At 35.4% G+C, this 14829-nt stretch overlaps 1 protein-coding gene across 23 annotated transcripts in view; it reads left to right on the top strand.

The window, feature by feature from the left end:
• LOC143236454 (uncharacterized) overlaps positions 1–14829 on the top strand; it is a 146935-nt gene that overhangs the window by 62385 nt on the left and 69721 nt on the right. For 21 of the 23 annotated variants that reach the window (XM_076474711.1, XM_076474721.1, XM_076474714.1 and 18 more), the window contains 2 exons: positions 4964–5062; positions 5660–5744. In XM_076474711.1, coding sequence (XP_076330826.1) covers positions 4964–5062; positions 5660–5744 — 184 coding nt within the window. Of the gene's footprint in view, positions 1–4963; positions 5063–5659; positions 5745–9106; positions 9245–14829 lie in introns of those variants that run through there. The other 2 variants (XM_076474730.1, XM_076474734.1) reach the window with 2 other exon arrangements.

Genomic DNA, 14829 nt, shown 5'->3' with positions numbered 1-14829 from the left:
CTTTTTTTTGGGAAAAAAAATCCTTTTAATCTCAGATGGTTATTCACTTACGCGAACTACAAAAACATGTTTACTAGTAAGTCTACTTACATGTAATGCTCGAATTCGAGGTTCGATTCCCCGTAACGGACAGAGTGCGAATTGTTCATTTTGTGTTCTTGCTCTAAAACAAATATACTTTCGTATTACCATTTCGTTACGTTATATTAGTTAGTACGCAGTCAAAACAGAGTAGTTGTAAATTTTGAATGTTTCAGTAAGTTAACCTTTATAATAAACAGCAGTAACTAAATAATAAATGTCAAATAAGCGAATACAAAATTAGTGTGGAAGCTCGAGACTCGTGCATCGTCCAATGAGTTCAGGAACTTTTTGCAGGTGTTGACGTCACCACTCAATCATTATAGATATTTGTGTGCCCAAGCACTTCACTCAGAGCAGAACTATCATATTTCAATTAACTTTTCTAAAAGCGCGGTGGAATTTTGAGATAACGAAAAGCATAGTAACGGCCGTTCTTAAACAGCAGGTTTTTTGTTTTTCGTCCAAAGGCAAGATTACCATGATTCTCAAATTCATTCCTTTGAGTCTGAAAGATATTTTATGTAGTGACGTATCTGGCTTTATTCTCGGCTGAGTTTGATTATGACTTGTTTTTTCTTACACAGATGCATGTTATTTATGAATAACAAACCGAAAATAATTGTTCCGTTGTCTGTTTTCAGAATACGGTTATTTTTCTTTGTGATTATAGTTGTTGCATGGACTCTTTTATCACTGAGATTTTTTGTTTAAAAATAATAATTATAACAAGAGTGGATTTAATAGGTCTTTTAACCTTTCAACAATGACCAGTTGGTTCGTGCTTGAGCGTGGGAATGTATTGACCCACTGTTCTGTTTGGTCAACTTCGCCGGAAACGTCTGTCGTGAGTGGACTGTCAGCTTAACTACAAGCACTGAACGAGCACAGGATGCGTGCCCCTTTCTGAGCATGAAACTTGTCGCTTTGTAAGAAAATCGAGCAAGAGGTACAGAAAGTGGCGGGAAAGGTTCAGCTTTAACCTTCTTAGATACAATTGTGGATATTTAAGAATTATCAAATTTTTAAATTAATGGTGAAGGGAAATGACGTAGCTGCCATTGAGAGGTAAGCTGTGGGTAGGAGGTGTACACTTGTTTTTTTTAATAGAAAAAGATAATGAAACAAGGAAACCTAAGGTATGCTGAGGAACAATGGGACGTTTAATTAATATAAAATCTGACAAATGAAGTTTACAAACCCGGTTCTTAGGTGGCTAAGATTCTCAATTCCACGTGTAAAAGTTTTTCTTTTGATGTTACAGGTTTATGTTTGAACATGTGCACACATACTTTTGTGCTTGTAACTAAATATACAGCTAGTCCGTTTTAAACAATGGTCTGGTCTATTCATGAAATGATTAATTACAGGGGTTTTCAAAAACAAAATTAGTTATTCCCCCCTTCTCCTCCCCATACACGTGACTTATATTTGAGCTCTGATTTGATGAAATGTAAACTTGCAATCACTAATGATCCAACTTAAATCTTGGACTTACATTTTTTAGACTTATCAACAGCCTTACAATTCTTTCACATTTCATGTGATTAATAATGTATTTGTCAGTTTTTATTGTCATGTTTGATGAATGTAGCCGATGTTTTGTTCTATATATAGTAAAATACTTCTCTAACATGAATATTTTTGTGGGCCTTTCAGTGGTTTTGTTCTCAGTCATATTACCAACGCGGCTGAAAGTACACAAAAGTGTATAAAGAAATGAGCTTCTGTTTTTTCACGTTACCCATTTTGTAGTAATAACAAAAAATTAACCGCTAGAGTTTGAGATGGAAGTGGACATCTTGTCAAGACAATACAACTACTTGACAGTATTTCTATCCTCAGTGGCTCAACGGGGAGGCTCGTAGGCTCACGACGCTAACAAATAGGCTTCGATACTCGTGATGGGTGCAGCACTGCTAACCCATTGTGTAGCTCTGTGCTTACCAGCAAACAGTCGCAGTACGTGTATACACACATACACACGACGTGTTCAGAATTCCCAAACGACTATCTTTGTACTTTACACAAATATCTGTACAGCAAGGTTTAAATATATACGCTTTTTAGTCACTTAATTTTCGGTTTGGGATCTTGTTTGAAGTTGAGTCGTTAAAAAGGTAGACAGTGACAACGTTACAAAAACAACAACAAATTAATAGAACTATATCTTACAAATTTTAAAATGAAAACAGAATAGAAGCTTGTGTTCGTTATCCGTTATTTAAGATGTAAAAGTTTTGTATTAATTCTTATTATATAGGTGGAGGTAGTATGTTTGTTTTTGAATTTCGCGCAAAGTTACACGAGGGTTATCTGCGCTAGCTGTTCCTAATATAATGCTGGAAAGTGACATGAACATTTTAGTAGATCACGTAATCAGTGTGTTAATGAAGTCTTTAGAGGACAAATCATTCTAGAAAGCGTCGTCACTGCTAAGAGCGCATATAGCAGGAATACCTGAAGTGATTAAATATGGAATTTAGTATACCTATTGAATACGCCATCTATAAGTAAATTGTTCACTTATTGAAGTTTATTATAGGAAAGCACGTGTTTTATTCTTAAACCGTATCAAGAAACCCACCTTTCCAGCTCGAGCCTTACGTAGAATAAATTCTGTTTGTAAGGGCTAAAGCTCATAAACATGTGGGTTTCCGAAATTAAATATGCCTAAAGCAGTTAACTTCGGAAGTAATAGAACTAAAGCGGGTGAAACAGTTGTAGAACACCGCAAAGTATGTAAAGAGTAACATATGCATCAGTACTAAACATCTGTTGATTGTGTAATTAAACATTTCCAAAGGGTCAGTCAGGTTTGGTTTGGTTTGTTTTAAATTTCGCGCAAAACTACACGAGGGTATCTGCGCTAGCCGTCCCTAATTTAGTAGTGTAAGACCAGAGGGATGACAGCTAGTTATCACCAGCCACAGCCAACTCTTGGGCTACTCTTTTACCAACGAATAGTGGGATTGACCGTAATATTATAACACCCCACGGCTAAAAGGGTGAGCATGTTTGGTGTGACTGGGATTCGAACCTGCGACCTTTAAATTGCGAGTCGAGTGTATTAACCACCTGGCCATGCCGGGTCCCTACAAGAAAACAACAACATCTCCAAAGATAATTATGAAGCAGATCGATAAGAAATTTGAACATTGTTGCTGTTATTCAATGCTGTAATAATATACTATTGGTATCACTCACACAGGGCCCGGCATGGCCAGGTGGATAAGACACTCGACTCGTAGTCCGTGGGTCGCGGGTTTGAATCCCCGTCACACCAAACATGTTCGCACTTTCAGCCGTGGGCGTTATAATGTGACGATCAATCCCACTATTCGTGGGTAAAAGACTAGCCCAAGAGTTGGCGGTGGGTGGTGATTACTAGCTGCCTTTCCTCTAGTATTACACTGCTAAATTAGGGACGGCTAGCGCAGATAGCTTTCGTGAAGCTTTGCGCGAAATTAAAAAACAAACAAACACTTCGAAGCATTAAATCATTCGAATACGTGAAAAATATGGTAAAACTATTGCTTTCGTCCATTTTAAACCGTATTTTTGACAAACGTTTTAGCACATGATTATAGCACCTGCTACTCGTGCCATCCAAGCATCTTTTAGTTGGGAGCCAAGGATGGTCAATAGGGGAGGAAGGGGTCATTTCCAGAAACTGGTTATTTAGTGATATTTCGATAAATGCACCTCGGCACAACTTAAAACCAAATATTAATGAAAATCTTTATGGATTATACTATGTTTATACCATACTGGGCATTATTCCATCATTTTTATATTTACATCTCTTTGCAGAAATGGCATTTTAAATTTGTGAATCGCTGAGGAAATCATGTTTTAATGCATCTTTGGGCTTCACTGTGGTGTTAATTTTAAAAATATATTGAAACAAATACTTTATTATATATGAATCCAGTTCTCTTTGTGAAGATAACTGTACTATTATGTCCGTTTTTTATGTTTCACTGTCAGTGCAGTAATCAATTGACGAAGCTCCAGTTCAGGGGTATGTCAAATAATTGGAATATCTTCGACTAAGTCCTTCCTTCATCGCACCTGGACAAAGGTATACCTTAATTAATCGATACTATTAAACCGTCACATTTACAACCACATCTAGAACATTTCAAGCATGTTTTACATTAAATTTTACAAGTTGATATCACAGGTCTGGTCCAGCGACCTAGACTTCGAAAGCAGTGCCAAACGTTTTTGTTTAATCAAACAACCCAAACATATCCGGAATGAGTTGTTTTTTTATTATCCATATGAAGATATCACATGTTTGATACAGCATTCACGAAAAGTCTATTTTTTTACAGATCTGGAGTCGTAATCTGTGGGGAATGTGATCCTTTGTTATGTCGAAAATGTATGTTTTATTTGTTTAGTAAGTGGAATATTCTTTTCGTTACTTTCTGTTTATCCTATACAAAGCCTAGCATAGCTTGATGGTTAGGGTACTCGACTCGTAATTTGTGTTATGGTGGGTTAGATTTTCACCAAGGATCATGTCCACCTTTTCAGCCAGCGGACGTTTTAATGGTACGATCAATTCTACTATTCATAAGCAAAGAGTAGCCTAAGAGGTGGCCATGGGGAGGCAAGCCCTCGAGTAGGTTTCCTGGAAAAGAAACAAACAAATACCCTATAAAAATGCCTACAGCTTTATTTAGCGAACGTATGCCTTTTGGGGAATTGATTGATAATATATTTTTCTTTATTTGTTACAAAAGTTTGATTCGATTGAAAATTACATTTTTATTGCCCAAAATTGCAATAAAAACTTTAAAATGTTCCCCAAATCTTCCACTCCTTTAAAAGGAAGTTAATATATTGCCATATTTGTTTCTTATTATTCTAGGGATCACTACAGTTGGCTTTCTTTGGACAGAAGAGTATTTGAGCACGAGTTTCCTAAAAGGTCGTCTCTGGGTCCCATAATTCTGTATTTCCTTGTAAAGTAAGTTTGTTTTTCTAATCAACCTTGTTAAAAATTACTAACAAGTACAGAGATATCATATGCATGTAACTTAACAGTTTTTTTGTAATTTTCTTTATATCAATATTTTTGTTGTTCATTCAAATTGATTTTTAAAATGCAAATATTTTATGAAATTATATCCTACACCAACAACGTTACCACAGTTTGCTAGAGAGAAAGATTCTGTAGATTTATGGTATCGGTCTCTTTAGAGAGGTCACTAGTTCTTAATGTGATAAATATTTGAGTGGTGTTTTTTATTACATTAAGAACTAGTGACCTCTCTAAAGAGACCGATACCATAAATCTACAGAATCGTTCTCTCTAGCAAACTGTGGTAACGTTGTTGGTGTCGGATATAATTTCATAAAATATTTGCATTTTAAAAATCAAGTTGAATGAACTTGTAATTCAATATTCTACTAGGATATCAAACTCCTGAATTAATTTGAAATTATTCCGTTAAAAATCAAGTTTTTTTTTTTTTTTAGTATAAAAGTTTATCAATCGAATGCAAAATGTTTAGCGTAAAGTTACAAGATAACTTGTATTGTTTTTTGTTTTTTTTTCTGATAGGTATTTTGTCGAAAGTATAACTTTATTACGTGACACTTCCACTGTAGAAACTTTCTACCTGCAGGCAAAGTCACTTGTTTTTAAGGTAAGTAATAAGCTGACAGAACAACGATACAGACAAGTATTATAGACGTCCACTTTCCCTAGCTTATTAAAATCTTTATTACCAAATATGTCCAGACATGTAAGCGCGTAAAAATAAGTACTACACGCTCGGTCTTGCGTGTAGAAATTATAAATGCCTATAAAGCAGAAGCAGGTGTTTCTTGGTTATCGGATATTTAAATTACTTGTATTTTGAGCTTAGCAGTTGTTTTCTTAATATTTCACTTTCATTACACTTGGAACAGAAGTACATGACTAAAGTTAGTGTTACGTTCCACAGATTGCAACAAAATATTTGGAACAGTAGTTTAACTTCTCAAAACACCGCCATTAGCAACAAAAAAACTCTACTAATAATAGTTGTCCGTAGTTTTTTTTTACTGAAAAACAAACGAAACGAATACCTAAGAATAATTTAGGTTCAGACAATGTTTAGGTTTACTTGGTCTTCAGTCATTTTGGAATATTTTATTCTAGCATGCATCTTTCTGTTTATTTCTTTAAACTGCTAACCTGTTTGTTTATACGACACTTGATGCCATCCGCTGGTACAGCTGTAAGTCTACGGATTTACAACGCTAAAATCAGGGGTTCGATTCCTCTCGGTGGGCTCAGCAAATAGCCCGATGTCGCTTTGCCATAAGAAAACACACGCACACACGACACTTGCTTATGACTTCTGTCTTGACAATTTTTCAAGCGCCCGTCATGGCCAGGTGAGTTAAGGTGTTCGACTCGTAATCTGAGGGTCGCGGGCTTGAATCCCCGTCGCACCAAACGTGTTCGTCCTTTCAGCCGTGGGGGCGTTATAATGTGACGGTTAATTCCAGTATTCGTTGGTAAAAGAGTAGCCCAAGAGTGGGTGGTGGGGACTAGCTGCCTTCCCTCTAGTCTTATACTGCTAAATTAGGGACGGCTAGCGCAGATAGCCCTCGTGTAGCTTTGCGCGAAATTCATAAACATACAAAAAATAAACAAACAACATTTTTCAGACAACTCATAGTTATTCCGTAAATAATAAATAATTAAAGATCCTGCACGAGGATTTTTATATTAGGGAATTTTTGAATGACAGTTGTCTCTATTTATTGCAATGAAACTCAGTAAGGGTAAAAAAAGTAAAGCAAGGACGAACGTGATAAAAACTTTCAGATAATAGAAAACTTATTTTTCAGCCTACACATTATAGGAACTTCGTGTTTCTTTGTAATTCGCTGTTGTTTAGTTTCCTGTTTTCGAATTGATTTCTCTGCGCTTGTTCATTTCTAGTGAAACAAAATCAGAAAGACCGTTTCTTGTAATAGATGCATATTTTTAGCATTTACAGTAGATGCTATAACGCTGTGTAACAAAGTTTTTACTTTTTCTTGTTTCTGGGTAGAAAGTATTATTTCCCAGTTACTTATGCCTAAAGTAAATGGAAAATACCAATTTTTCTCTTCAAAATTTGCTTTTGTGGCCTGGGTAATGAAATTTTCAAATTTAACCTTTTTACCAGAACATTCCAGGAAGATTCATTGCTGAGTAGCTGATAGAGAATTTTCAAGAACTTTCTAGAATGTTGTAGAACTTTCCATAGTAATATACACACACACGGGCTCACCACTTCAATTTAGTTCTAGCTACCTAAGTAAACACACAGACCTATCTGATTTTATCAGAGATGGCATCAAGAAGCTGCAAGCATTCTCCAGACGCATCCAGAAACCTTAAAGCTGTGCTGCTCCATAACGGGAATAAGTATCCGTCTTTTCCCCTAGCTCATTCGGTGCACCTCAAAGTGGAATACAACAGAGTCAAGACCTTGCTAGAAGCCTTGAAGTATGATGAGTATGGCTGGTTGGTTATCGGAGAAATCAAAATGGTGGCATTTGTGATGGGTCTTCAAGGAGGTGTAACCACGTTTCCTTGTTATCTTTGCCTCTGGGACAGCAGGGACACTGCAGTGCACTACAACAGGAAGCACTGGCCACATCAGATCGAGTTCTCTGTGGGGAGGCACAATGTCAAGTGTGAGCCATTAATGGACTTTCAGAAGGTGTTGTTCCCACCACTGCACATAAAATTGGGTCATGTGAAACAATTTATCACTGCTCTTGATAAAGAGTGCAGCCTTCAAGTACCTCCGAGACTTCTTCCCTAAGCTGTCAAAGGCAAAGGCCAAAGCTGATGTCTTCGTTGGACCACAAATAAAGAAGATTCTGGAGTGCACAGAATTCCCCAAGAAGCTCTGTAGGAAGGAAAAAAAAGCTTGGGGCAGTTTTGTCACAGTGGTTCACGGCTTCTTGGGCAATCACAAGGCAGAAAATTATGTGGAACTGGTTAAGGCTCTGGTGAGAACTACGGCAAAATGGGCTGTAAGATGTCCCTGAAAGTTCATATCCTTGACGCTCGTCTTGATAAATTCAAGGAGAAGATGAGAGCATACTCAGAGGAGCAAGACGAACACTTCCACCAAGATATACTGGACTTTGAACGCCGCTACCAAGGAGCGTATAATGAAAACATGATGGTCGACTATATTTGGGGGCCGATACGTGAAAGTGATTTACATTGCAGTCGCAAATCTCGAAAAACTACTCACTTCTAAATATTTTTGTATAACTTTAGTATAAATACATCTAAATCTTGATTCATATGTTGTTTTATTCAGATCTTATGTAAATGAAAATGTGCAAATTTGCCAGATTTTACATAGAAAATAGATTAATTTCTAAATTTCATTATCTAGGTCACAAAAGCAAAGTTTGAAGGGAATAATGGCCATTTTCTGTACTTTTACAACATAAGCAATTAAGAAATAACACATACTATTCAGGAATAAAATTTGTGTTGCATAGTGTAATGTTATTAGTATAGACGTGATAAAACAGTGAAGAATTTATTTCAAACAGAATTTAACCTCACACCTAACCTAAGCCTAGTGCTTTCGTTCGTCCTTATGATTTTTCTGGTTTCTGTTGTCTAGAATGTTGTGTGATATAGTTTTGAAAATGTAAAAACAAAATCTAATATATCCAAATCGTGTACAGTTTAATTTTTCAGTTACAAAACATGTTAGAGTTTGCATTCTTCTCGCATCGTGACTATAAGTTAATGATATATCCAAAGAAAGGAGAGAGAAACTAGTGTTTTTTTAAGAGTGCTTGTAGTGTGTGTGCGCCACTCAATTATACGCTTGCCTGGCAGTTTCTAGCGTGGAAGAAAGCGTGGGCACAGAACGTGTTTAGTTCACTGCCACCTGTGAATCACCATATCTGTTTCCCAACACAGCTGATTATGGTTGCGTCCCCCTTTTTTTTTTTCAGTGCGAATTCTTCGCTGTTTCGTAGGTTTTTAACTTAACTGCGTCTGTGCATGTGTGGTCGTAAAGACGTAGGTGGTGGCGTACAAAGAGAGTCTGATTTCGGTGAGATCGAGCAACGTGGAACATTGAACAGTGAGTGTGGAAGTAAAAGACATTTTGAGAGAGCCCACTGGGTAAAAATATCATATTTAAGTACCCTGTTTTAAATTGTATGCTCTTCTTTTACTGTTACATAATGAAGTTTTAGGCTATTTTGTTGGGATTCATGAAGCATAATCTTGAACTAGATAATAGGCAATGCTTTTATTTATCTGTCAATCAATTTTTGTGGTGTGTTACATCGTAAATATTGAAACTTACCCGTGTTCCACATCGCAAATTTAACAAACAAGTTATTTGAGTATTTCATGGTTTACTATAAAATATTTCTCCTCACATATATCACATGGATACTTTTATTTGAGTATTTCGTGGTTAACTATAAAATATTTTTCCTTACATATATCACATGGATACTTTTAGTATATAGGAAAGTCCACGTTGGCTTAGCGGTAAGATTTAGGGCTTGTAATGCTAGAATTCACGTTTTGATCCCAGCAACAGATACAGAGTAGATAACCAATTCCTTGTCATTTAAAAACAAGAAAAATGTAAAAAGAAAGATTACTATCTTGTATATGAACAAAATTCACTGCTAATGTTGCATTATTATACTATAATGGAACTCTTACTTGAATGATACTGTAAAAACATATTTACTACGCGATATGCAACTTCCAAAACTGCAAAATTTTTATCCTATATGCATACAGGCTTGCAATATGGATTACAATTTTCCCATTTCGTATCCATTTCCTCTTACGGAGAACTTTATTTTTCTCCATTCTCAGGGGGCAGATATGAGATCATGGATACATCACAAGGAAGATCTAATGTACTGGCGCCACCTGTAAAAATATAATAGTGCTGTCTGTTGTATGTCCATGTAAATACTTCGCAGGGATCTTCACTACAATTGGTATGGAGGGTGGATATTCATCATTTACCAAATTTGACATGATGTTTTGTTGGGTCCATGAGAAGATGCATTTAAATATACGGTTTCACATTTTGTGTTTTGCTGTTTTTATGGGTGTTTTGGTTTTTTCTTTTAATTATATATGAAGGAAATAACTTTTCCTGTCCTAAGATAGCCTTTCATTAATCATGAATTTATATAACATCCGTCCAGGGTACAGGTATCCCAGCTAGTATTAAATAATATAATTTTATGTGTAAAAAATTGTGTGAAAAAAGACCAAAACATTGAAAAAAAACTTTTTTTTTCTGTAAAGTCACTGATATTAATTACAATTGTTTTAGTTTGTACGTGTGTGTGTGACTCGAATATTTTTAGTCTGGTACTTCAGTAGTTTAGAAAAATGTGTTGAAAGTCCAATGGAATGTTCTTCATTGGTTGTTTTAGTGTTAATTCATTCGACGATAATTTCATTGTGATTAAAATAAATTATAAATAGCTTTACTGAACACCCAGGTTAACACTTGTTAAGAATAGTTGTAACTCTGTCTTGGTGTCTTGTGCAACCTCTAATTTATACTACTTACGTATCATATTCTCTAATCTGTAGTTCCTCCCGTTAACGTTACTGAGCATTTTAAATCGATTAATTATTACAGTTATTATAGCATTAGTTAATATATATAATTATAAGGCCCAACATGGTCAGGTGGGTTAAGGCGTTCGTCTTGTAATCTGAGGGTGGCGGGTTCGAATCCCCGTCGCACTAAACATGCTCGCCCTTTCAGCCGTGGGGGGCGTTATAAAGTTACGGTCAATCCCACTATTCGTTGGTAAAAGAGTAGCCCAAGAGTTGGCGGTGGGTGGTGATGACTAGCTGCCTTCCCTCTAGTCTTACACTGCTAAATTAGGGACGGCTAGCGCAGATAGCCCTCGTGTAGCTTTGCGCGAAATTAAAACAAACAAACAAACAATATATAATTATAATATTTTTACAGATTTCTCTGAAAATAAAATTAATGCCTTCCAAAACTTCTCTAAATAAAAATGTTTTGTATCTTGCCAACAGGTTTCGCCTTTATAATTGGTTAAAATAAAGCTAAGAAAACGCACTAACAAAGCACCTGCCAAGTTTTTTGTTGTTTCAAACGTCATCTCTGTTATATGGCTGTACTCATGAAATTGGGAGGGTTAACAACAAACTTTTCCCTGAATAAAAAAAACAGAAAACATAGAGCAGTCTTAAAAGCTAATGTAATAAAAATATGTTGTGACCCAATTTAAAATTGTGATCATAAAACTGAAATTGTGACCAAGTAGTGAGTTTTGACATACAAAATAATAGCTCACTTTTTTAACAGAAATCCGTCTAGGATTTGCACCTGCGAGCAGTAATGTTGTTCATTACTCTAGCTAACTTGGTTATAATTATAATAACCAAATATCTGCTTATTTTTTCTCACCTCAAAGAAAGTTTAGTGGTTTTATTTCTTGAAACTCACACACACACACACACACACCCTTTTTCTTAGCATTATCAATATTTTATATCTATTCTATTGTAGGATTTTAACATTCAAGATTCTCCAACTGTACACGTAGGACTTTTCTCTTACACGATAAAATTAAAAAAATTTTGAGTCCAACAGAATAGCCTTGCAACCGAATAAAAATTAACGAAACCTTAATTTTAAAAATCGTAGAATAGAATAGAGTTAACATATTCTTAGAATAATAAATTAAGTGTCAAGTTTTACACTAACCATATTAAAATTACAATAGCATTTGGATTCTGTGTGTAGATCAAGCAATCAGAAACTTAGTCGGTTAAACCAACTTCTTTTGTTGTCTGAATTCCTATCAGATAATTGAAAACTACTTAAAAAGCCAAAACGTTTGAACTGTTTCAGTATGTTTTTGACATATAAAGGAAAACGGATGCGTCAGTTGTAATTGACAGTAGAAAGCCATATTTGCAGAACGTTGTCACCTCTGGATAGTAGAAAGTTCAGGTGTATCACGCTTGTTATTGGCATGTTGATGGATTTTCAATAGTTTTCTATTTGGCTGTCACTAGAACGTGTAATTAGGTCACGACAAAGAGGTTGATTTTACCTTAAAGCATAGAATGAACCTATTCACTTTGTTTAATGTCAACATTAAAACGTGTTCAGGATGTGAAACGTGTATTTCTTTGATGTTACCGACCTTCGTTTTTTTCAACACTAAACACGCGTTCTTTTACATTGAAAAATTCTCCTCTAAAATATAAGGATAATACCAAGTACACTTTTTTCCAGTAAAATGACCGAAAATAGCAATTTGTAGTTTTAAAAACAAATGAAACAAGGTATATTTGCTGCAAGAATAAAAATAATAGTCCAGGCTTTCTCTGACAGTTAGCATTTTGGACTGTGAATCCGAGGGTCCATGGTTTATGTTCAGTTGTTTCAAAATTGAGCCCGTAGGTGTATTAAAAGAGTTAGTGTCAAAATTCATTATTTTATTAGCAAAGCCCAAAAATCGGTGGTGGTTGCCATTGGCTAGGTACATTCTTTCTAATGTGTCAGTTTAAAAATTAAAAACACCTATTTTAGATAGCTGTTGTTAGCTTTAGGCGAATATCTGACACAAATAAATATAAGTTTATAAACTCTGGTAAATATTTATTGTAGTTTTACCCTACAAATCGTAATTCATTGTCATAAGTACTAACGGAAATTGTCCTTGTTAAGGGACGTTCGGTTCCATTAATATGTTTTTCTTAACTTGTAGCATTGAACAGTATAGCTTATAATCTTTTTTTTTTCGAATAAAAATGGTTCGTTCTAGTCAATATATTTTTAAACGCTGTAGCAGGGTAAGAGTGAGCATTTCCCTCAATAAAAATGAAACCCAATACATTTAACCTGAAAAAACCCTAAAGATAGAAGAAAAAGCTTTTCTAGCGCAAAATTCGAACTAAAACGTCCTGTAACTAAAGACTATACGTTTTAGATACACGAAGATTCGTTTGCTGTACATTATTCTGGCGTACTGAAAAACAACAACAAATAAACTGTTAAAACCTTCTATTTCACTATGTAACAAAATTTTTACTTTTTCTTGTTCCTGGGCAGAAAGTGTTATTTCCCAATTGCTTACACCTAAAGTAAATGTATATTTGGGGGCTTATACGTGAAAGTGATTCACATTACAGTCGCAAATCTTGAAAAACTACTCACTTCTAAACATTTTTGTATTACATTAGTATAAATACGCGTATATCTTGATTCATATGTTGTTTTATTCAGACCTTATGTAAATGAAAATGTGCAAGTTTGCCCGATTTTACGTATAAAATAGGTTAATTTCTAAACTTCATTATCCAGGTTACGAAAGCAAAATTTTGAGGGAATAATGGACATTTTCTGTACTTTTACAACATAAACAATGAAGAAATAACACTTACTATTCAAGAACAAAATTTGTGTTACATAGTGTTATCTAACATAACTACTAGACGTTTTTATTTGTTCTTTAATGTACGACCATGATGTGAAGATGTATAATACCTTAGTGTGACATGTCAATCATATTGGAATGTTAAGTTTGATTGCACTTCATTTGAAGGCTTTATCCAAATTATTGTTCGTGATGCAATATACTTACGTTATGTTTTCTTTAAGTTATTTAATTATTTTTATAAAATTAGATGAAGTAGCTTAACAGTGATCACACCAGAACGTGTATTATTATTGGTACAACAGGCCTTAGAAAATAGAAACCCCATCGAGTCGTAGCACAGCGGACTTAATTTATTTCGTGTAAAGAACAATAGAAAGCTTAGAATAATTTTTTTATATATATAATTAGAGCCGAATTGGCAAAAACTCTTGATCGACATCCGACCTGAGTAACAAGCAAAATTTGAAAAAGTAAAATAAATTTTGGCTTCCAAAAAAAAATCCCTTTGGGATAAAGAAGTGGAACTGAAAAAAATAAACATTAACATGTTTTTTTTATGTCTTCAAAATAAAGTGGTGCGTTAGAACATAGTAAAATCAAATGAATAGAGTGAGCGTGCAGCTATTGTGAAGAGAATCTCTTGAGTACTTGTATGTGTATACACACACACGCACGGTTCTGTAGAAATTTACGCGAGTTAAACGCAAGCACGTGTTGATGTTACGTGATAGAACGTTCGATTAAATGATGTTGAATAATTAAATATATCACAATGGGTTGACCTTCTTGGATAAATTTTCCCAATCTTCTCGAACCTAATATGTGAGATTAGAATCTATTCCTAAACAGGAAAACGCTCATGTGCCCCTCGGTGTGGATTCCTGTGCGTGGGAAAGATTCAGTTCTTTCAGTTTACCTCCACTGGGATTTAAACATCAACCTGTATGTTCGCCGTGCATGGCGACTCGTAAAGTGGAGGAGAAGATTCTGGTGGTTGAAGGGTCCAACTCTTACACAGCACGTTGGCCTCGAATTCCTGTAGACAGGCAGTCTTGGAGTGGCCCCCGCCCAGGATTAATTGGCTGGTTCACTTAGATTAGGGTCAATTGAGTACCAATGTTGGACGCTCTCAATGGGTGTTATGAACGTTGTATCTGATGCCAGTGATTGGGTATAGTGCTCACGAAACCCTGGCGTTGCTGCAGTGTCCTTGTTTGGCATTGTAGTGCGTCCTCTCCAAGAGCTCCATGGTGGGTGAGGACAGTGAGCACTGAAATGTATTCCTTTTATTAT

The sequence above is a fragment of the Tachypleus tridentatus genome, chromosome 13 (assembly GCF_004210375.1).
Source record: "Tachypleus tridentatus isolate NWPU-2018 chromosome 13, ASM421037v1, whole genome shotgun sequence".
In the NCBI taxonomy this organism is placed as follows: domain Eukaryota; kingdom Metazoa; phylum Arthropoda; class Merostomata; order Xiphosura; family Limulidae; genus Tachypleus; species Tachypleus tridentatus.
Note: the sequence above shows the minus strand (reverse complement) of the source record. Positions and strands in the feature narration are given on the sequence as shown.